The sequence below is a fragment of the Etheostoma spectabile genome, chromosome 19, assembly GCF_008692095.1.
Source record: "Etheostoma spectabile isolate EspeVRDwgs_2016 chromosome 19, UIUC_Espe_1.0, whole genome shotgun sequence".
In the NCBI taxonomy this organism is placed as follows: Eukaryota; Metazoa; Chordata; class Actinopteri; order Perciformes; family Percidae; genus Etheostoma; species Etheostoma spectabile.
The window spans coordinates 4213587-4237735 of NC_045751.1; the positions used below are offsets into that span (position 1 = coordinate 4213587).

At 42.6% G+C, this 24149-nt stretch overlaps 2 protein-coding genes and 3 non-coding genes across 5 annotated transcripts; 4 read left to right on the forward strand and 1 right to left on the reverse strand.

Annotated features, from left to right (window-relative positions):
• Positions 1-1119: 1119 nt before the first annotated feature.
• LOC116669443 (uncharacterized) lies at positions 1120-3913 on the forward strand. Its single transcript, XM_032499326.1, has 3 exons — positions 1120-1273; positions 1446-1694; positions 1796-3913. Exons 1-3 carry the CDS (start codon positions 1120-1122, stop codon positions 3757-3759), a joined length of 2367 nt encoding a protein of 788 aa, XP_032355217.1. The 3' UTR covers positions 3760-3913.
• Positions 3914-7674: 3761 nt separating this feature from the next.
• Positions 7675-7746, forward strand: trnaa-ugc (transfer RNA alanine (anticodon UGC)). The gene has a single exon. It is a non-coding gene; the product is annotated as a tRNA-Ala (tRNA).
• A 5748-nt stretch (positions 7747-13494) lies between these two features.
• On the reverse strand, positions 13495-22740 carry LOC116669444 (meiosis 1 arrest protein-like). Its single transcript, XM_032499328.1, has 5 exons — positions 22600-22740; positions 18803-19068; positions 18468-18665; positions 14098-14269; positions 13495-13526 (listed from the first exon to the last, which is right to left on the reverse strand). Exons 2-5 carry the CDS (start codon positions 19064-19066, stop codon positions 13495-13497), a joined length of 666 nt encoding a protein of 221 aa, XP_032355219.1. The 5' UTR covers positions 19067-19068; positions 22600-22740.
• Positions 17462-17533, forward strand: trnaa-ugc (transfer RNA alanine (anticodon UGC)). Its single transcript has one exon. It is a non-coding gene; the product is annotated as a tRNA-Ala (tRNA).
• Positions 18055-18126, forward strand: trnaa-ugc (transfer RNA alanine (anticodon UGC)). The gene has a single exon. It is a non-coding gene; the product is annotated as a tRNA-Ala (tRNA).
• Positions 22741-24149: the final 1409 nt, after the last annotated feature.

A 24149-nucleotide genomic window follows, 5' to 3' on the forward strand; every position in this document is an offset into this window, starting at 1 on the left:
CTTCGATTGAAGTTTCACCTGTAATTACACAGTTAAAGCAGTGTCCGCGTCACGGCGAACTGTCTTTTTCTGCCAGCTAGTCGGTATTTGCTTATCGGCTGCTAGCGGTGTAACTCTTATACCCTTGGCTAACGCGTTACGGCGAGCCCCTGAGTGTTTGGTTAGCATTTACTTGGTAACCGAACCGTGTACCGGGAGTGAGCTAACGTGTTACGACGGGCTAACTCTTTCGGTATAAGGTTAAAGTTAGCGCGGGCTAAACCCCGGGCGTTACTTTATCTGACAGGCTAACGTGTTACGACGCGCCTGTAAGGGCTGTATATTTACGCCGTCTTTTCTTCCTTTCCAGTATGTCCTCAGCAGCGGCCCCCACCAAAGGGCCGGAGCCGAAGGCGAGTGAGGCTGTATCCCGCCTGTGCCCCGCGTCATGCGGGGCATCCATATCGGGCAGGGACCCTCACCCGATGTGCATAGCCTGCATGGGCGCTAAACACGCTCAGTCGGCGCTGGCTGACCCCCAGTCGTGCGCCCACTGTGCAGCTATGTCGGAGAAAATACTGGAAAGACGGCTGAGAGTGGCCGTGGCTAACAGTCAGGACCCATGTCTGTCGGGAGCCACCCCTAAGGCCACAAGCAGCACCCATCTGCCGCGAGCTCCAGCTAGCTGGGCGGACATGATGGACGAGGAATCCCCGGTCATGCCTCCACTTTTCGAGGACCTCCTCGAAGTGGGCCCGGGCGGTGAGGACTCGGATGGTGATGCAATCTCCGATCTCCTCGACATGGATGGAATGGAGGAAGAGGAGGAAGACTCCACATTCCCCATTCCCCAATCAAGGCCCCCTAGTGCATCCGATACTGCTCCCCCAGTGGACAGTAACTTGTACGAGGTCTGTAAACGGGCAGCGGCTAAATTGGGAATACAATGGCCGGCAGCCCAGGACCCCGAGGGGGCGGTGAGAGACCTGTATGATGGCAAGAGGCTCCCACCAGCCCAGCCACCGGCAAAGCAGCTTCTGCGGCTGTGCTGCCTGTATGAAGGAGATGAGCCGGTTCTGGTCCAGCCCTTTTAAGAGTAGGCTCCCAACCAAGGGCTGCTCTAAGCTGGAGATCTTCGGGATGGGTGAACTGGGGCTGGCCGAACCCCCAGCGGTGGAGCCTTCAGTGGCTCACCACCTCCACCCAAACCGCCGCTCTCTCTCAGCCTCCCACAGCATTCCTCTGCCTACCAAGACAGAGCGGCTCACCGCCTCTATGTTTCAAAGGATGTACAGTTAGCAGCGCAGTCAGTCTGTTCCCTAAATGCAATGACACTGCTGGCTGCATACCAGGCGGAAATCTTGGAGGACATGGGCCGCCAGCTGGACTCAGGAGCACCTAACCCGGTTCTCTGGGACAAAATCGGGTGGTGAATGACCTGGTGCTGCGCTCCTCACGGGGTGCAGTGCAGGGCTGCGGCCGTGTGATGGGGCTCGCAGTCGCAGGTGAGAGGGCCTTATGGCTGAACCTGTCAGGCCTGAGTGACACACAGAAGGCGGGAGTCATGGACGCAACATATGACCCCACCAAAGGTCTATTTGGCCCAGCTCTGGAGAAGATGAGAGAGGCCAGCACCCTCAGAAAACAGGAGGGTGAAGCCTTCGACCTCTGCCTGCCCCGGAGGCACACACCCCGTCCCCAGCAGGGACAGAGAGGTAGCTTTGCTGCGCCGACAGCAAAAGTAGCGCGCGGCGCTTCAAGGCCACAGAGGCAGGCCACTGGTCCACAGACTAGCCAGCAGTCTCGGTCAGACAAGTCCCTGCAGGGGGAGCTCTCGCTCCTCCCAGGGGAGATCGCTCTCTCCTGGCCAGGGAGGTGACGTCACTGCAATGCGACTACAAGGGTCCACTCTCTGTCCGAGCGGATAGATGGCGCGCATGCGCAGTTCACTCATGGGTTCTATCCACTGTTTGTCAGGGTTACAGACTGCAGTTTGCTATGAAACCACCCAGATTCAACGGTGTGTTAGTTTCTATGACAAACGGGGATGCGGCACAAGTCCTACAGGACGAGATAACATCCCTATTAAACAAACAAGCGATCAGAGCTGTGCCGAGCGAGGAAACGCATCAGGGGTTTTACTCCCGCTATTTCCTCATTCCCAAGAAAGGGAGCTCGTTGCTTCGCCCGATTTTGGATCTCCGTGTGTTAAACAGACATCTACGAAAATACACATTCAGGATGTTAACACACAAAGTGCTCTGTCGTTCAATCCGCCCGGGGGATTGGTTTGTAACGATAGATCTTTCAGATGCATATTTCCACATCGCCATTTATCCTGCACACAGGAAATTTCTCAGGTTTGCGTATCAGGGCAGAGCCTACGAATACCAAGCCATCCCATTCGGGCTGTCATTAGCACCGAGGGTGTTCACCAGGTGTGTGGAGGCGGCGCTGTCTCCGTTGAGGAACAGCGGTATCAGAATATTTTCGTACATAGACGACTATCTGGTCTGCTCCCACTCTCGGGAGCAGGCTGTCAGAGATTCCACTACGGTGATAACTCATCTCAGGGATCTGGGGTTCAACATAAACTGGGCGAAGAGCCGAGTGGAACCCGCGCAATGTACGGAGTATTTGGGTCTCAAAATAAACTCCCTCTCTTATCGCGTCACGCTATCGGAGGGGAGACTAGCGTCTCTGGGGCACTGCCTCTCCCTTTTCCGGCTGAGCAAAGCCGTGCCATTCAGATTATGCCTGCGCCTGCTCGGCCTGATGGCGTCAGCAGTGTCTGTGGTACACTTGGGGCTGCTAATGATGAGAGATTTTCAGCGTTGGGTGGCAGCATTACACATGTGCCCACGCAGTCACCTCAACCGGAGGGTGAAAATAACCGTAGCGTGCATAGCAGCCCTTCACCCGTGGAGAGACACGGTGACTCTCGCGTCAGGTGTCCCGCTTGGGGCGGTGTCATCCAGGTTAACCATGACAACGAACGCGTCCCTGTCAGGATGGGGAGCGACGTTGTGGGGGAGAACAGTGAATGGCACATGGAGCCGGAGATTAGCCCAGGCTCACATAAATGTCTTGGAGCTTATGGCAGTGTTTCTGGTTCTGAAACATTTCCTGCACTTTCTCCAAGGTCGTCATGTTTTAGTGAAAACAGACAATTCCACAGTGGTCGCATACATCAACCGCCAGGGCGGCACTCGCTCACTGCAGCTACACATGTTAGCTCGCAGGGTGATTTTGTGGAGCAGTGTGAGACTGCTGTCTCTCCGAGCAACACACGTGCCGGGCGTTTTAAACAGAGGGGCAGATCTCCTGTCACGGGGGAATCCTCTGTACGGAGAGTGGACTCTCCACCCACAAGTGGTGGAACAAGTCTGGCGGAGATACGGTCGGGCAGCCGTAGATCTCTTCGCCTCGCAGGAAAACACACAGTGTCCAATGTTCTTCTCTCTGTCAGACGTAAATGCACCGCTGGGTGTGGACGCTCTAGCTCACCCGTGGCCAAACGTGCTGCTCTATGCATTTCCCCCCCTCAGTCTCATCTCTCCCACTCTGGCGAGGGTGAGAGGGCAGGGCCTATCGTTAATCCTGATAGCGCCGCGGTGGCCATCCAAGCACTGGTTGGCGGAGATAATACAGCTCCTGGTGGGAGAGCCATGGCCTCTCCCCATACGCAGAGACCTTCTCTCCCAAGCGGGCGGGGAAATTTACCACCCCCACCCAAACCGCGTAGCGCTCTGGGCTTGGCCCGTGAGAGGTGGAACCTGAATGCATCAGGCCTGCCAGAGCAGGTCATTGACACCATTCAGAGCGCAAGGGCCGCGTCCACCCGCTCTCTTTACAGCGGAAAGTGGCGGGTTTTTGAGGAGTGGTGTGAACGTAGGGATACAATCCCTTTTCAGTGTTCTGTGGTGGACCTGCTGTGTTTCCTACAGTACCTGATGGATGAATGAAGAGCTTTCTCCACAATTAAGGTGTACTTGGCTGCTGTCTCAGCCTGCCACGTGGGTTTTGGGGATAAGCCCGCGGGGCAACATCCCTTGGTTTGTTGTTTCATGAAAGGGGCACGTCGCAAGCTCCCAGTTTCCAGGCCCCTGGTTCCTCTATGGGACTTATCGGTCGTGTTGGACGCCCTCTCTCATCACCCATTGAGCCTATGGAGGCGGTGGGGATGAAGTTTGTCTCTCTTAAAACAGCTTTGCTCTTGGCTTTAACCACTGCAAAGCGAGTGAGTGATTACAGGCTTTGTCTGTTCAGCAAACCTGTCTCCAGTTTGCCCCAGGGCTCTCTAGATTCTGTTGCGGCCCAACCCAGCATTTGTGCCTAAAGTGGTGGAGTCAGCCTACAGGTGCCCCTCAGTGGAGCTCCGGGCTTTCCACCGCCTCCCTTCTGCTCAGAAGAGGAGAGAAGGCTTCACATGTTGTGCCCTGTCGACGGCTGTGTTCAGAAAAGCTGATCAGCTGTTCGTGTCCTGGGCTACACCCCACAAGGGTAAGCCGTGTCCGCCAGAGGCTGTCCCACTGGATTGTGGAGGCCATATCATTGGCCTATGAGTGTAAAGGTTTGCAGGCCCCGCGGGGTCTGAGAGCTCATTCAACGAGAGGCATGGCCACTTCATGGGCCCTTTTCAGGGGTGTTTCAGTGGCAGAAATTTGTGCGGCAGCAAGCTGGGCTACGCCTCACACTTTTGTGAGGTTCTACAGGCCCGATGTTTCCGGACCGTCCCTGGCACAGGCTGTGCTGGAGGTGACGGCGCCGGGTTGGTGTGAGTCTCGGTTCAATGTTATTTGGCTTTGGGAGATTCAGGCAATCGGGAGTGGTCTATATCTCCCATAGTGAAACACCCAACGAAGTTAGAAAAGAACTTTAGGTTACTTAACGTAACCCCGGTTCTTTGATAACAGAGTGAGGTGTTTCACCAACATGTCCCTCCTTGCAGAGACACGGAAAGAAACCTATCTGGAATGATTTGTAAGGAGCCGGCGACTGTGATTATATGAGGGGGCGTGGCCCAGCACAGTTCGACCTGTCTGTCACGGACAGACGTGGTGTCATTGGAGCTTCCATAGTTGGTCACGCGAGGCGATTCCCATAGTGAAAACCTCACTCTGTTATCAAAGAACCGGGGTTACGTTAAGTAACCTAAAGATATGAGTCTGCTTTTAGACGGCTTCTACCTTTAGCTGAAATGTCTCAGGGGAAAAAAAACACTCAAGATCAGCTTTATTTTACCTGTACTTGCGGTTTTATGAGCAATTGTTTTAACTCTAAATGACAGACAACACTGAGGTAGTATTTACAGTTCGCTGACCTCTTTATATGTCTAAGCAAATCATATCTGAAGAATAAGATTTGATTACTCATTTCTAAGCATCTCCATTTCTGATGTCCCATCCCAAGACCACTGTAAATCATAGCTGTTTGAATTTGTAGTTGCCTAAGAAAGGAAAATCCATTCCTCAATTTGCCTATTTAAGTATGGTAAAACAAAGAGTACTGTAGTGTGATTACTGCTCTCAGGTAGTAAGGACAGAAAAGAAAGATTTATAAATTTTGGTTTTGAGTTTCTATACAGACAATATTGTTCCAGCAATGGCAACTTTTTAAAGAAAATTAATTTAAATGGAATGTGGAATGATGATTTGCAAGTGCACAGTCACATATTATCATATCATATGCACATACACACATTCGTTTTACATTTTGCAGTCGTGGTAACTTTTGAAAACTGATCAAAGGTAAGAAACAATAATGGGATGCTGGTTCTTTTTTTTAAATCTATGAGTACATTTTCTCATTTAAAGAGCCACTTATCTGACAGTCAAATATGGAAACATATCACACTTAGATGGAGGGGATGTAGCTCAGTGTAGTTTCACATGTGAGGTCCTGGGCTCAATCCCTAGCATCTCCAACTTTATTCATAATGTAAAGCTTCTTTGGTATGTTTTGGCATAGGAACACAGTAATTGGGTTAAAGATAAACCAATAAGATATGAGGAGTTGGTTCAGGGGTATACAGTATACACCGATGTTGACTGTGGCAAAGCTTTGAACCTCCTGGAGGAGCACAATGTCTAAATAGCCTAAATGTGTTTGTGTTGGTGTGTGGATGAAAAAATAATGTTTACCTCAAGGCTCAGTTGCTAAAGTAGAGAAGCAATAAAGGAGATTATTGATGTGAGATGGATGGAGGAGAGATCAATGACAATAATACACAACCTCCTAAGGCAATCAAAGGAGAAAAAAACATTCTGCGATGTCTGAATAGAAGATCGGCTGTCACTCGAAACCTGGATTTTGGGATTAAATATACGTGGATGGAATGACTGTGTTGTCACTTTGAGAAGCATTTGCAAACTAGGTATTTGAATGGAATAAAAGCTTTGACAAAGCTGAGAAATGATATGAAGAAGACTAAAACAGTTTGAATGAATATCTGTCAAAATAGGATGCTGGGGAAACCAATTTTGGCAGCAGTTTGAAAGGGATTTACAGGGCGTTTTTAGAAGCATGCGCCACAATGTCATAATACTGCGACAAAAGGGTGAAAAACACACAAATACACAAGCACACTTATTCACATAAAGATTTGAATACCATGTAAAAAAGCAATGAATATCAACACAGTTGAGACAGTGGCACACAAAATGTATGCACATACATGTCACATGTACTAAACATTAGGTTTATAAAGGTGAAAATGTGTTAATTCAGAACAAGGCCACCATGTCAAATAAAAACAAGCTGTACAAACTTATCAACATAAGAACGAAGGCAGAAGGTATTGAAAGGTAATGAAAAGGCTGCATGAAATAAAATATTGCCTTTACAGCTAACACATACTGTAGGTGGCAACATTCCCTAGTGTGTGTAGTAAACTCCAACTGTTAGGGTTCCATTCAAAAATGTGGAGTTGAGTTAAAGGGAGAATCCTACTCTCAGCGCTAGGATTGGGCATCGAGAACCGATTCCTACTGTTAATTGTTTCAAAAACGATTCTACGATTCAAGTAGAATTGTTTCTTTATTGGAATTGTTTTAAGGATTTGGTTTCAAATCATCTGCAAATTAACATGAGCAAGTTTTCCATAGCGGCCAGGCGCTTGTTGTTTTGCAGCCGTGGAGCACAGTAAGCTGCGCTCTAGTGTGGCTTTATTTTACGTTGAAAAACGCTGTAAAAGGCCAACCACCATTGAAAACTGGAACGTTTCATTTTATTTGTGAAAATAGGCATGTGATTTGTTTCAACTCCACCCCTCAAAGAATCGGAATCAATAAGAATTGGAATCGTAAGGAAGAATTGAAATTGGAATCAGACTTGTTAAAATCCAAATGATGCCCATCCCTACTCAGTGCCTATCTGTTGTTGAGAACTTGACCCTCCTCTCTTTTTTTCTGAATACACATCGCTGCCTGCTTATTGCTGCCAACGCACAGGTAATATTTGTGGTTGAGCTGCAAACACAGGCAGGGGTCCAAAAAAGGCTCATCCGGCCAATCGTTGCAGAAGTGTGTATGACTGTCTGATTGATTGTTTTGGAACATGATGTATGACGTATTTAACTAGCTTAAATGTTTTTTGCTTACCGTTTGCTCTTTTTTTTCCTGCTAATTCTTGCAGACTAAATCATGTTTGCCAAATTGTGCACAGGTCAGGATGCCAGGTTACCAGCAGCATCAAGGGGATGTAGCTCAGTGGTAGAGCGCATGCTTTGCATGTATGATGTCCTGGGTTCAATCCCCAGCATTTCCAGCTATTTAAATATTTCTATCATTATTGCTCTCCTAAACATTTCCTTCAAAACATCAGATGTGAAAAAATGCACTAGTCAGTGAACCAGCACTATGGTTTGTTAGGTATGGAGATTTTTCAAAGACTGTCTCGGTAGAAATGTCTGTTTCTGATGGTGGAACAATTTCCTACATGTTAAATCATTAATATGCAAACTCCCACTGATTCACCGACATTCTCACCACTTATAGACTAGATCTGCTGTCTTCAACAAGGCTACATTCATTCAGAACTACGTGCAGTTGTGAAATACTGTAAAGAAGGCATTGTGTTTCAGATGTTGCGTTAACTGTACATGTAGACACTACTGTATTTAATAGTTGCTAGATACAGGAAGAATTTTGGACAGTGAATGTACACTACTAGCAAGGACACAGAAATGCCACTCACAGCAGGGAAAACTAAACTATATACACTACCGTTCAAAAGTTTGGGGTCACATTGAAATGTCCTTATTTTTGAAGGAAAAGCACTGTACTTTTCAATGAAGATAACTTTAAACTAGTCTTAACTTTGAAGAAATACACTCTATACATTGCTAATGTGGTAAATGACTATTCTAGCTGCAAATGTCTGGTTTTTGGTGCAATATCTACATAGGTGTATAGAGGCCCATTTCCAGCAACTATCACTCCAGTGTTCTAATGTACAATGTGTTTGCTCATTGGCTCAGAAGGCTAATTGATGATTAGAAAAGCCTTGTGCAATCATGTTCACACATCTGAAAACAGTTAGGTCGTTACAGAAGCTACAAAACTGACCTTCCTTTGAGCAGATTGAGTTTCTGGAGCATCACATTTGTGGGGTCAATTAAACGCTCAAAATGGCCAGAAAAAGAGAACTTTCATCTGAACCTCGACAGTCTATTCTTGTCCTTAGAAATGAAGGCTAGTCCATGTGAGACATTGCTAAGAAATTGAAGATTTCCAACAACGGTGTGTACTACTCCCTTCAGAGGACAGCACAAACAGGCTCTAACCAGAGTAGAAAAAGAAGTGGGAGGCTGTGTTGCACAACTGAGCAAGAAGATAAGTACATTAGAGTCTCTAGTTTGAGAAACAGACGCCTCACAGGTCCCCAACTGGCATCTTTATTAAATAGTACCCGCAAAACACCAGTGTCAACATCTACAGTGAAGAGGCGGCTGCGGGATTCTGGGCTTCAGGGCAGAGTGGCAAAGAAAAAGCCATATCTGAGACTGGCCAATAAAAGAAAAAGATTAAGATGGGCTAAAAGAACACAGACATTGGACAGAGGAAGACTGGAAAAAAGTGTTGTGGACGGATGAATCCAAGTTTGAGGTGTTTGGATCACAAAGAAGAACATTTGTGAGACGAAGAACAAATGAAAAGATGCTGGAAGAATGCCTGACGCCATCTGTTAAGCATGGTGGAGGTAATATGATGGTCTGGGGTTGCTTTGGTGCTGGTAAGGTGGGAGATTTGTACAGGGTAAAAGGGATTCTGAATAAGGAAGGCTATCACTCCATTTTGCAACGCCATGCCATACCCAGTGGACAACGTTGATTGGAGCCAATTTCATCCTACAACAGGACAATGACCCTAAACACACCTCCAAATTGTGCAAGAACTATTTAGAGCAGAAGCAGGCAGCTGGTATTCTATCGGTAATGGAGTGGCCAGCGCAGTCACCAGATCTGAACCCCATTGAGCTGTTGTGGGAGCAGCTCGACCGTATGGTACGCAAGAAGTGCCCATCCAACCAACCCAACTTGTAGGAGCTGCTTCTGGAAGCGTGGGGTGCAATTTCTCCAAATTACCTCAACAAATTAACAGCTAGAATGCAAAAGGTCTGCAATGCTGTAATTGCTGCAAATGGAGGATTCTTTGACGAAAGCAAAGTTTGATGTAAAAAAAGTTATTTCAAATACAAATCATTATTTCCAACCTTGTCAATGTCTTGACTCTTTTTTCTATTCATTTCACAACGTATGGTGGTGAATAAGTGTGACTTTTCAGGAAAACACAAAATTGTTTGGGTGACCCCAAACTTTTGAACGGTAGTGTATATCATCCCACTTCCCTCGCTTCAAACATGTGCTGCTGTTTTTACAAGGATTCTTGCTATTTCTTTTATGTAAAACAGGCTGGTTTGAAGGTCCTGGGTTCAATCCCCAGCAGCTCCAGTTAGTTCAAACATGCAAAGATCAGCACGGAGAGCTGACTGGATTTCACTGGAATTGTCATGTCAAATTTAAAATTTATTGACCTAACTGAATAGAAGACAACATTTGAAATGCAGTACAGTTACAGCTGAGGTAGTACTGTTGGATATGACAGCACAGGTAAATGATTACTGTAAACTTGCATGAAGATGCTCTGGACCTAAAGAGAAAATTTGCAACAACAATTTAATAAGACAAGACTACTAACAACTCTAAGACTTGTTGCTTCTTTAAAAGCTGTCTAATCTGAATATCGGATCATTGGTTGACATGATATGGAAAACAGACAGCATGAGGGTGAGGTGGAGTCAACTGGATTGGTGGTATCTGACCGGTTTATTCTGTATCTTGTATGGACATTTAAGCAGGCTCTGAGAGACCGAGATAGAGAGAGAGATGAAGTTTAGAGGAGAGGCCAAGGTGTTCATGGGAGACAGTCAGATAGTAGCAATCTATCACCGTAGCTGCTCCAGACGGTGTCCGTGCACATGCATGACTGTCTGTCACAGTGGGTGTCCTCTAGTGCTGACGATGACTTTGCAAAAAATAACTCCTTTTACTGGCAAAACCCATGCTTCTTTTTAGAACTCGTGATTCTGCCTCAAGAGTAAATATAAGCTTTGTCTGGTGTGTGTTTGCGTGAACGTGTGTACATAGTGTGCCAAATCAAGCTCATGGAGGAGACACAAACTCTCTCACACATACACACACACACACACACACATGCAGTCTGGCAAGTAAAAAGATAATTGAGTTTCAGCCTACAGCAACACATTCAGCCTCAGGTGATGTCACTGAATCTCCTTGGCCTCAATCAGGCAATGAGCCAGAGGACATCCACCCACCTACTGATACTGTTATCAACACCTGTCTGTCACTGCACCTGTCTGATCTTCCTTTTTTATCAGTCTGATCTTTTCTTTATTTTTGTATTCCATCCTTTATCAACATTTCTCTCTCACTGCTTCAAAACACTGCTTATTTCTGTAAAAGACAGTTCTCTGGCCGCTCTCTCTTTGGCCTCTCCTCCTTCACCTCTACTTCTGTCTCTGATCATTAAGGTCTGACCATTTTAGAAAATGATGGCTGTAAAGCCAACATCTGTTAAACCACTAATGAATTGCATCAGCAGAAGGGTCAACAGAGACCTGAATACAGTGTTCCAAACATGAAAAGAGTTACTCCCCCTCTAGGACAATCAGTAACGACCTTGGTGTGGCTGATCAGCCTAGCATCCCCTTTTGGCCGGCCAGTGTTATTTTTAAAATGCATAATTTCCTCTACTTCTACCAAACTCTGACCCCAATTTCATCTTGGTGGATAATAAAAGAAAGACCCTTGTGCAATGTTTTGTGTGGAAGAGTCATATTCCTGGGGAATGAAAAAAGCTAACACTTATAGACCATACATTTTGTCTGCAACAGTTATTATCTGTCTGACTTTTATGACGCAGTATCCTATGTGTCTACTATGTGGCAAAAAATACAGTTATAACTACTAGTTTTTGCAAAAAGTTGAGATAAGCAGACAGGAAATGCAAGGAGAGAGACATGAAACAGCCCTGAGAATAGACACTACTCTTGGGAAACAGTAATAGTTCATGTTTGAGTATGTGCTGTAGCACATTTTTACTCATTTGTTGATATTTAATATGCTGAATAAAGCTTATTATTATTACATCATCAATATTTAAGCCTAAAGAATCAAACTCGCAACTTTGTCCTCGCAAAATAGTGCCTCTGCAAAAGAGTGTTGCACAACTTACAGATTTAATATGTTTCATTTGTAGCTAAGGGAAAACAATGCAATTACACATTCATCCTATGAATATAAACAAAGGAAAGGGAATAGTTGTTGTCGCTATCTACCCCTAAGGAACCAGTGCATCCAGTGTGGGAGAATCTGTTTCAGTCAACAACTTTTGGAAAACCACCGATACCATAATCATCCCTATCTCTGTCTCACTCTGTTCCTCTCACTCTATGTGCCTTCTCTCTGGCTCCGTGATCTTCTCCCTGGTGCTCAACTGTACAATTACAGAATAGGCCCGGGGATTCAAGGATACGCTGGATGAGTTCAACAAAAACAGGATGCTTCTCAAGGCGTTGGCCCTTAGACAATCACACACGTTTTTTGTAATTTAAATAATTGTGAGGACCCTCGTTGAAACCAAGCATTTCCTCGCCCCTGACCTTAACCATCACAACTGCATGCTTAACCTCAACCCTTAAGCTGGTTCCTACCTTAACCCAATGACCAAGTCAAAAGTCACTCAAAATGTCCACAATTTCAAATAATGTGCTCAATGTAAAGATGTTGAACTAAAACTGTTACTACTTACATGTGCATACACACACACACACCAGACCTCAAAGTTGTGCTGCCAGTCACTATCAAATATGCGGCATCTCAGCCAACCACACACCTAGTTTGAGCACAACGGTTGTCAGCTCACTAAAAACTCATTCACTCACTAACTCACTCACTCACTCACTCACTCACTCACTCACTCACTCACTCACTCACTCACTCACTCACTTACTCACTATCCCAAAGAGTCAAACTTTAAGTTAAGGTTTTGGCTTCAAGTCTCACTCTGGCACAAAAAGAAAAATGGAAACTCCACCCACTTCCTACAATATACCACTGCACTCCATGGATTGACACACACACACACACACACACACACACACACACACACACACACACACACACACACACACACACACACACACACACACACACACACACAGCTTAAATAAATAGTCTGGTATTAAGTAAAACATATTTGCTGCAATTTCTCTCACAGCATTCCTACTCAGCATCATACACACAAGGAGACTATTAAAATTCCACAATGCGCCCAGATTCCAGAGTATTCCCAGAATAAACACGGCCTCCTTCATTTTTGCGTATTAGATTTGGCATATTAGTTACACATTTCTTTTCAGAACCAAAAATTACAAAGTGCTTTATAAGTTGAGAGCATAAACAATGGGAAATTCAGTTGTTCAATTTCTGCATCTGTTATCAAAGTATTTCTTAGCAGTACAGTGCAAATTAGTGGAAATGTGAATATTTGGTTAGCATGTTGATTTACGGTGTGTGCCCCTAAATTTTTTGGTTGTGTCCCTAAAATTTTCAGTATGGGGCCACTGTGCTCCTGGTGAAAAACGTTAGTGTGGAGCCCTATAATGGCTTTAGTTTTCTTAGTTTGAGGATACTGTGGTCTTTGAAAGCTCCACGGTTTTATTAATGTGTGTAATTCACATATGGCACCCCAATTTAAAAGCAGATTTATTTTGCCAAGTAGCTCTGTTTTATGAAAGGCTGCTCCAAAACATGGTTGACTCCAAGGGTAATATAACCAAGGCTGGTTTAATGGGGAAAAGTGGGGCAAATGTATAACATTTCACTTAAGATATGATGTAAAAAAAATAACCAAGAGGGGGTGATGACAACAAACTAGGCGGGATTACATAACTGACATAATTATGTCAGGTGAGTTAAAACTCACATCATCATCAGTATCCTGTTTTTAGCACCTCAAACACCTCTGAGAAAACAGAGTTGCAGTCAGTATTACAGGCAATGGTTTATCACCATGAAATGAATATTTCAGATGGTGCAGGAATATTTTAACAAGAAAGACTTCACTGCCTGTGTTTACCCCACCCTGTCTCCTACACTTGCTCTCGTTTTCTCTCTCCTCCCTCCTTCCTGTATGTTTTTCTCTCACTTTCTATTTCTCTCTGTCTCCCCTTCATTTCTATCCAGTCCTCACTGTACTCTCTACTTATTTATACCACAAAACTTAACCCTTCATGTAATTACAAAGAATGACATATCATTATGAAATTAGTCTTCCTGAGAGGATTGCAAAATGTTTGGGTTGCAGCCAAGTTCTATAAATTGTGACATGCCTCTGGAGTGTTGACTGTAGATATGTAACAAACAGTGTAGCGTAATAAATGGCTCAATGCTACAAACCTCTGACGATGATTAGGAAAGTGCAAGGGAAAAGTATGTAGAAAGGGAGGGGGAGTAAATAAAAGTAGATAGCGGACCTCCTTCAAGTTGTTCCACTGTGTGTGTGTGTAGGTGTGTATTTGTGTGTCACCATGTACCTTCAGCCCCTGGGTGTGTGGCTTCAGGTGAGTGGTTTTCCTGTCCCCAGTCTGCAGCACGATAGATCTGCACCACCAGGAGACGCTTCAGTGACACCAGGTCAGTGTCTTTGAGCCCCGTCTCCAACTGGTGAACGATTCCCCGTCCTGGCTGGCTGGTCACCACAGTAACCTGTGAAAAAAAGCAAGAGTAAAAATGGAAAAAGGCCTCAGCAAACCTGGAATAAAAAGGACTCAAAGGACATCAACTCAAATTAGAAACATTTAACATTGACAGCCCTCAACATTTAATTTAGATGGCCTCTACTCCCATTAGATTGAAGAGGAGAAAACAACACAACTAGGGTAACCGTCACTGTTGATCCTTCCTCACAACAGTGGAAAAACCTCTATCAGTTTTAATTCGACTATTATTGAGACCACATAGCTGTTCCTCCCCACAACTCTTTACCAAAAGCCCACTTCTGAATTGTTACAGCTGGCTGCGTTATGAAAGATCAAGTTTGTGCTTCAAGTTGTCAAATCTTCAGAAGAAGAGGCCACAACATCACCACAGCAAAGCATTCTTTGTGTCTGACTATTGTGTTTCTGTTGTACTTAAAGGACATGACATACAGTAAATTACTGTTACTAAATTAAAAAACATGATGTCAGAACCACTGTCCCAGTAAAACAGACTCCCACCCTAACTGAAAAGTGGCATGTGGTATAAAGACACAACTCTAACTTACACGTACTGTGAAAACGATGTTTTCATGAGCGAAAAAAAGCACAGCTTTAACTGGCATCTTGCGCTATGATCTGTAATTTATTTTAATGTTTCCTGTAAGGGAGCTAAAATTATCTCACACATTATGGCATCAGGAATGAAAAAAACAGCTGGTAATGCACGTAAAATGTCTGTCACTAATCAATAATTTTTGATAATTAAGATTCCTGCAGTAGATTTGAACCGAAGACATCATCTTACAACAAGTCTTCAGTAAGTCTGATGATGGAAAGAAGATGAAATTAGTTTTCTGTGGCATGTATGTGCCTAATGGGGGGAACACAGATAAACTAATGTTGGACTAATGCTGAGCATCCGACTGAATCCCATTAACAGTTGCAGCAAATGATGATTATTATGGGATTGTTGATGGGTTCTGCTCTCTGCTGTTGGGCCAAAAGTAGAATCTGCTGCTAAAGCATCATAGAGAAAGACACACACACACACACACACACACACCACACACACACACACACACACACACACACACACACACACACACACACACACACACACACACACACACACACACACAGAGGGCCATGTTTCTGCTTAGTGTCTCTCTGTCTCCTAATGGTGCTATTCATATCTGCTGCTGTCGGAAACACTGGGTCTTAGTGTAATCATCTCTCCAGAGTTTTCTAATAATGCTGGTTGGATTTGAGAAATCCTCGTCCACAACCCAGAGGCTTGTATCCAGAGGACATGTTGTTCAAATGTATCAAGAAAGACAGTGACTGGCTCATCTCTCAGTTGGTTCCGCATTTGTCCAACAGTTTAATTTAACAGTTTTCAGTATTATTACTATTCCGCTAATCTCTCATTTGCTGCAATCTAAAATGTTGCGTTTGCGTCTTGAGGAATGAGCCTGGAACATGAACGTAATATTAGCCCAAGGCTGGCTTTGCATAACATAACACAAATAGGAATTCACAGTTCTAGTAAATGTGCTGCATCCAAGTCATAGCTATGACTTTTTATGGATGATAACAGTTCCATCCACTTTTATCATTAAAAGTGAGTGGAAACAAATTATTTACTTTATTTCTGTACAAAAGTGGGTGCAACTCACAAAGGAAAGCGGTTTAAAGCTTTAGAGCGTAACTTTTTAATATTAATGAACGTCTGTTACATTCAAGCTATTGTCAAATGAGTTGCTACAAAGCTAATTAACACTATCAGCTCCACACAACTCTCTTTGTATTACCTCAGTATGACTATGTTCAGAAGATTGTTGTCAGGCATCTTTTGCGCACAGAAACTCGAGTGAAGAGAACTACATTTTCTGAAGAGTCTGCAATGTATTTTTAATCCTCCGTGTCCTCCTTGGCTTCTAGCAACTGCGTGGGACAGGGGTGGGGGCGCGTGATCACAGAAGGCTTGCATCATGTGGATGCGCCGACAGTTTTGTTGTCATTACTTTGAATTCCTCATTGGGGAGACAGAAACTACGTACTATAGCTTTAAATACTTTGTGCACTCACAGGATATTCTATCACAAAGGCACCCGCATCTATTGAAGCTTTACTGATATCATTTTTACAACTCACTCACAGATGGCTCTGTGGCAGATGAATAGAGCCCATTTTCAGCATTTAAAAATGTACATGAGCTGATTTTAAGTGGACTGTCTGATATCTATTTTAGCCACTAAAGTGAACTGTCAACAGAGAATCTATTAAGCTTGTAAAAATGCAAACTAGATGTCTAATTCAGTATGTTATTGCAGCTGCTAAATACACCGAATTGGACCTGAAGAGACCTCATTTAAGAGATATAAGTGGAGCATTTTCCCTACATTACCATTAAGTGCAAAGCTTGAATATCAAAGGGGTCTATTCATTCTGAGCTACTCTGCAGCTGAAGAGATACTCCTTCTTAATGGATCTAAAGAGATAGAGGCAATAAAATACTTTGTTGAAATTACTTATTGTACAATAATACTGCACAAAACATTTGTTTGGTCCAAAAGGCTGCTTGTTCTCTGGAGCCTCAAGGAGGAAAATGTAGTTATGTAGCGTAGTGGTAGAACATGTGCTTTGCATGTACGAGGTCCTGGGTTTGATTCCCCAGCATCTCCATGTTTTTCTTGGAAGAGGCTGACCACTGGAATGATGGTTGTTAAAACCATATCTTCATAAAGCTTTGTCACATCAACTAAAGACTACTATGTACGCTTATGCTACATCTGAAAACACATATTTTTTTCTCTGTGCCACAATGGATCAAATAAAAATGCTGGCCTTGCATTTTGTTGTGCATTGGGAAAACACAGGTGAGGATGTAAGCCTGTTAAGTCATGGTCCAAAGTGTTGTGTTACTAAAGTTAACACAAATACTTTTTGTCATCTGTAATACTCTCTGTGATCAGAACAGCCATTGTCATGCTCGCCGATTTGTCTGAAGAACAAAGGGTTCAGAAGTAGATCACTGGCAGTGATCATCGTTAAAGCTCGGCATCACTTAAAAATGAGAAGCTTTGTCACATTAACATAAATTGAACACTGCAATAATGACACTATTCAAAGTCAAGCAAATTTAGGTCGAAAACAAAGCTTTTGTCAAAAAGCATTGAGTTTTGCAACAACGCAACGTGGGGATGTAGCTCAGTGGTAGAGCGCATGCTTTGCATGTATGAGGTCCTGGGTTCAATCCCCAGCATCTCCATGTCTTTCTTGGAAGACATTGACCATTGGAATTGTGATTCTTGAAAATATATCTTCATACAGATTTGTCACATCAACTAAAGACTACTGTGTGGTTTTGATAACATGCCTTTTCTCTCTCTGCTTGACTCTCCATCCCCTATTTCATACATGAAAATTGAGCTTTCCATGAGTGCCACAATGGCTCAACTAAAAATGCTGGCCTTGCAGTTTGGTGTGCATGGGGAAAACAGGTGAGGATGTAAGCCCGTTAAGTCATGGTCCAAAGCATTGTGTTACTAAAGTTAAGAAAAATACTTTTTGTCATCCGTAATACTCCCTGTGATCGTTATTGGCTATGAAGCAGAACAGCCATTGTCGTGCTCGCCAATTTGTCTGAAGAACAAAGGGTTCAGATAGTAGTGAAAAATGTGAAGCTTTGTCACATTAACAAAAATTCGAACACTGCAATAATGACATGATTCAAAGTCATGCTAATTTAATTTAAAAACAAAGATTTTGAGGTTCGCAGTTAAGCAATGTGGGGATGTAGCTCAGTGGAAGAACGCATGCTTTGCATGTATGAGGTCCTGGGTTCAATCCCCAGCATCTCCAGTTCTTATTTACAGAAGATGGGTTGAGTGATGCTCTCGGATGGATTGCTAAAAAACTGTGCTATGAAATGACAAGACCTCACAAGCCACACTGAGTGACATTTGCATTATTCAAAAACTACAATAAATAAAAATACATCAATTAAGTTTGAAGTAACTATCTGTGGTAGGCTTACTTTTGAACCTGAGATCTTCTTAAACGCGTATTAAAATGAGGCCTCAGGGTAACAGCAGCTTATTGGCCAATACCAAGGCCTTCTTTTTTTCTATGTGTGATTTGTAAAAAATAAGTGTTTTTCTTGTTGAGCTCGTTGTGCAAATAGAAGGTCTTTCTATGCTTACCTCTACAGATATGTTGTTGCTGGCCTGCTTGTCAGTACTGATATGTCTAATGTACTGTTTAAACTGCTGTAGACTGTCCAGCACTGCCTGACGCAGCAGCTCGCCTCCTCTGGCTGCTCCTCTGATACAACCTTCACCTGAAATAGTCCTCAGCTCCTCGACACAGGAACGTAGCCTGGCCAGGTTACCACGAACCTGCTGAAAATACAGAGGGACAGAAGAAAAAGGAATAAAAGTGAGAGATTATGTAGGGGACAAAATGCAAAAAAGGGAAGAAGAGGGTGAGAAAGGAGGACCTAGAAAAAGCAATAACACGTTGCCTTTATCTAACTTACCACAAATGGCAGTAGACATTCCTGCTGCCTGCTGATGACGTACAGGCTGAGCAGTGGTATCCTACAGGGTCCGTCCAGGCTACAGGCCAGGGACAGGAAGTTCTCCAGAGCATCACAGAGCACCGTACAGGTCTCTGACCACCACGGTGGCAGTGCCTCCACGATCAGGACCCTGGCTGGTTGCCGCGGGAACGAGGAGGACCAGTGAACTGAATTGCCAGAGTTGGAGGAACACGTTGGCTTCTTTCTGTTGTCTATGGACATCTAAAAGACACAAACACAGAATATTTAAGTGTTTATTAACAAAGAAAATGGGAAACATCTGATGGAACATTTCATCCCAATGAATAAATTATGTATATTCTGAATGTGAGGTTACCTTTTAACATGGTATGTTTTGTGCTGTACGTCACATAAAGTACTAACATTGCATGTAAAAAAGCAGTACCCCTCTCACCCCTTCAAATACATACGCATACATCTAAAAACTTGAGTAAGCAAGCAAATCTATCAAATCTAAGAGGCAAGGTAATAACCAAAATGACCAAAAAACATATACATCATAACACACCATTGCCCTGTAACGATAATCAGCTGTAGTCATAATCATGAGCAGTAAGCAACACTGTAAATAGAACAAGAATAAATAGGCTATGATGAACATGGATAATTATGAAGAATCTAGGTTATAAATGGTTCTGTTTTCACACAACTTAGCTGCTTTTCCTGACTTCTTAACTGGGTTTTGAGCAATTATGACTTAAGGGCAGCATTTTAATGGTTCAAAATTAGACTGGGAATCCGTTTGGAGGCCAGAGAGTTCTGGTGGAACTGTGCCATAAGGCAAAGCAGACAACACAATTTTCCATCAAGGGTTGCAAATTCTCCCTCAAGTGGTTATGTTCCCTAATTATGTACACAAGGGCCTCACTTTGTGGTTAATGAATGAAGATTGTTAACTTTTTCATAATTAACAACCATCTGAATTCTTAAGACAGCTGAATGAAAAACACTGGTAGTGCTGCGAAACGTCTTCACAACACTGTGATGATGCAATGATTAGATTACAACAAAAATAGAAAGTCTAATGATTCCTGTGGGGAAAATGGTACGTCACAGCACCAGAAAGTAACACAAAATGGACGTTATGGAGCATATACAGAAACTACCAGCACTAATTAATAGGGTTGGGGAAAAAATTGATTCTCAGATGCATCGTGATTCTCTCTAGAACAATACGATGCTCGATTCTGATAAGTTAATAATCGATCGTGTTGATTTTTGTTTAGGTACTGTCTCCAGACATGTACAAATCAGAAAACAGAGTGACTGAAAGAGGATGGGATAATGGACAACAACTTAAGAGTTTAGGCAAAAGTGCAGGAAAAAAACACACAAAAATGGTCAAAAGGAGAAAAAGAAAAGTTTTGTATGTGTACACCTGATCTAATAAGACATACTGTACACAAAATCATTAGGCAGGAAAAAGGCTAAGAGGCTGTTGATCTACTTTATCACAATACATGTGACCACCTCATGTTTCATGTTCTAAGAAGCCAATTCTCCCCCTTTAAACATGACTGAGCCTCTGACATGGAAGATTACTGAGAGAGAAGGTGACTTTCACAAGCTTAAGCATGGAATGACTACAACATATAAACCTCAGTAGACAAAAAATGTCATTAAAACTTGTGTAAACTTGTGTTAAAACTCGGATTTAAGATGCATGGAAATGTACATTAAAAAAAATGTTGCATCAAGATGCATCGATAATCGGTTTAGAAGCGAATCGTTGGCCTCTGAATCGGAATCGAATCGTGAGGTGTAGCGATTCCCACCTCTACTAAATCAGTAGCTCAGTGAATAAACATCATTTCACACAAATCTAAATTTAGTTCTCAAATTCAGCTTTTTAAATAAACCCTTAACCTAATCCATGTATCAGGAGAAAACACACATCTTTTTTTCCCCTTCTAACAGCTTCACAAGTATCATCCGATGGAAAGGGCCCATCTGTGTGGCTGTCAAAAGGCAAAGTCAGTCATGGAGGATGTGGCCAGAGGGACGGAGAGAGGGAAAAACCCTCACATTTCAAATATCAATCACGCCATCTCCCTGTCATTATGGAATGGATGTCTGTGTGTGAATCTGTCTTTTTGTGTCTGATCACCAGCATCATCATTACTGAAGGGAAACCCCTAATTGAGCCACATCAATGACACCCTGTTCTGACACAGATCAGTACACTTAGTCATTTCATTTCCACACCCCGGTGGGGGAGAACACAGAGTAGAGGAAACAGCTAAAATAGGAAAATAAGGCAACATGTTACTCTACAATTTCCACAAATGTATGGGTTTTGGGGGCTTTTGTCATTTTACTTGCGTTCAGTTCAGCGTTGAGAACCAACTGATATAAGCAGAGCAGTAAACAGATAACAAGCAATTAGTCGAACGACAAAACTAAGCATTTAATAAATTCAACATTCACTGATTGTTCTTTCTCTAATATGAAGATTTGCTGTTTTAAATTATTTAAAAAAAATCATTTTTAATATCATTGTTGGTTGAAGCACAGCTGCAACTATTAGTCTACTAATCAATAAGTAGATTGACGGAATAATAAACACCAGCTATTTTGATGATTGATTAAAATTAGAATTGTAAAAATGGCAGAAAATGCTATTTTCAGCTTCTCTCAGATTTTCCTGCTTTTCTCTGTTTTATATCACAATAAACTGACAAAAGAAGACATCTAAAGACATCATGTTGGCTTTAAGGAACTGGGATAAACATGTTTCACTATATTCTGACATTTTTAGACCAAACAATGAAGCGATTATTCTAGTGAATAATCAGCAGATTAATTGATAATAACAATAACAGTAGTAGTTAAGACTGAGGCACTAACAGCATCATTTACTTTAAACTCAAAATATAGGCGGAAATAACATGCGTTATGGAAAACACCTGAAGGCTTGGACTGCTGAAAGCCATTGACAGAACTAATCCCTAACGATCAAAAGCTTAGCTCTGAACGCTCTTTATCATTCAAGTTCTTAAATCAACTGTCCTGAAACCTTGCTCTGGTATGATCTTCACAGAGAAGGACTATTTTTACTGGTAATAAAGAGCATATTGTGAAAGTGTGTGTTGTTTGATCTTCTGCCTTTCTCATCTTTCTCTGACTCATTTTTCCTCATCTAAGCCTAAATTCTGCCTCCACAGATCACACATCTTTCACCCTCACACCTTTGATCTTGCATCATCTCTTGGACCACTCTGACATAAATAACCCCAATCCGATTCAGTCCAATACCTACATAATATAACTTCTGTTTTCTACACCTGGATTGTGTTGGTGTCTGTTCACCTGAATATCTATTACATGGACAATGGGATTTTTCAATATGTCCTTGTAGCCTACTACACAACATTACATTACAGTAACATGTGTGTGTGCGCGTGTGTGTGTTTAATGGACCATGTTTGACGAATAAATAGCTAAGCATCAAAACGTACGTTCAAGGAAAGTTGACAAAGTGATGAAAACAAGCAGAGCAGTAAACAATGAAATACTCTTATAGCAAAGAGTGCAAGGACCTTACATAATTTAATTATTCTGATTAGTAGCACGAAATACTTCTAACTCTATGGTTGCTAAAAAGCTAAATATTACATACAGTCTGACTAGATTAGATCAACATCATCAGATGTTAGCTGAGTTTAGCGAACATTAGCTTGCTAGCTAACAGCTAGCTAACGTTAGCTAACTTTGAACGTTAACCCTACCTTAGCTAGCTAGGTTAAGTTTCTCCTCCTCAGCTGGCTTCTGGAATAGTTTTATAAACGCTAAACAAACGATAACTGCTAACTAACGTGAGATAAATAGTTAACGTAACAGTTTCCTAGCTAGCACGCTAACAATGGGCTAACCGGGGCTAACTAGCTAGCTTAGCTGTAAAGAAATGGTCAAGAGCTCGCTTACTGCGCAGGGGCCAATGGCACGTGGCGCACAAAGCCAAAGATTGTAAATTGGTAAGATTTGTAACTCAATACAAAATAATTTTTACTATGTAAAACTTACTCTCTAAACACCATAGACTGTATAAAAAAAGATAACCGCATTATGAAACAATTTCCAGTTTACTTTAATTAGTTAATGCTTAATAAAAAATAAATTGTGGTATTTTTTAAAGATATATCCAAAGGCCTGGACTGTTGTTGCATTAGGCTGAAGGTAAAGTATGTCATTTGTTATTGTTGTTGTTATTGAATAACTCACACAATTAATCATTTAGTTGATTGATATAACATAGGCTATCTAAAACCATTAAAGTTATATTTCAAGCAAAGTTCTCTTGTTCCAGCTTCTCAGATGTAAGATGTTGCTGCTTTTCCTTGTCTTAGGCTACATCACAGTGAACTCCATATCTTTGGGGTTTTGACTGTTCAACATTGTTGCTTTGACATTTTATAGACCTAATGAGAAATCAATTGATTGAGGATATACTTGAATAATACATATGTATAATAAGAATAATAATCATTCAGGATTAAAAAAAAACATATTTTTTAAGATGTTGTTGTTCACATAAGGGGGTCTTGAGCAGCTGCTACATCTGCAAAGACATAAACAAGCCCATAAAACAAACACCCACCACAAGTATCCCACATCTCTCTTTATGTTAGAAAGGGAAAAACACTTCTTTTTAACTTTCAAAACTTTTGTCATGTCCTCCTTCCTTGTGTTTATTTTCTAATTATCATTTTTACATGAATAAAGAAACAGAATGGAATAGTAATTATGGAAATGTGTTCCCTATAGTTGGTCTGCTTGGTTCAAGTGCTTTCTGGCAGTCAGTGCGGGCAAGTGTGTGTGTGTGTGTGTTGTGTGTGTGTGTGTGTGTGTGTGTGTGTGTGTGTGTGTGTGTGTATGTTTGTGTGTGAGACCTTTCAAGCCATGGAGGTTTAATCAAAATTTGAGAGGTATTGGAGCTGGGGAAAATACAATCTATGATTTTTGATGAATGTGTGTGTGTGTGTCTTGTGTGTATCTGTGTCTGTGTCTGTGTGTTTGTGTGAAGGGGTTTTAGTGCTGTGGTCTGTGTAAGAGGCTTTGGTTAATGCTTGACTGTTGGGTAGGTCTCTCTCTCTCTGACTCTTCCTCTCCCTCTGACTCTGTCTCTCTTTCCCTCTCTGACTCTATCTCATTCTCTCTCTGACTCTTTCTCTCTCTCTGACTCTTTCTCTCCCTGACTCTTTCTTTCTCTCTTCCTCTCTCTCGGACTCTCTCTCTCTCACATACAAACACGCACAACATGTCACTTTGTCAGGGTATATGAGAT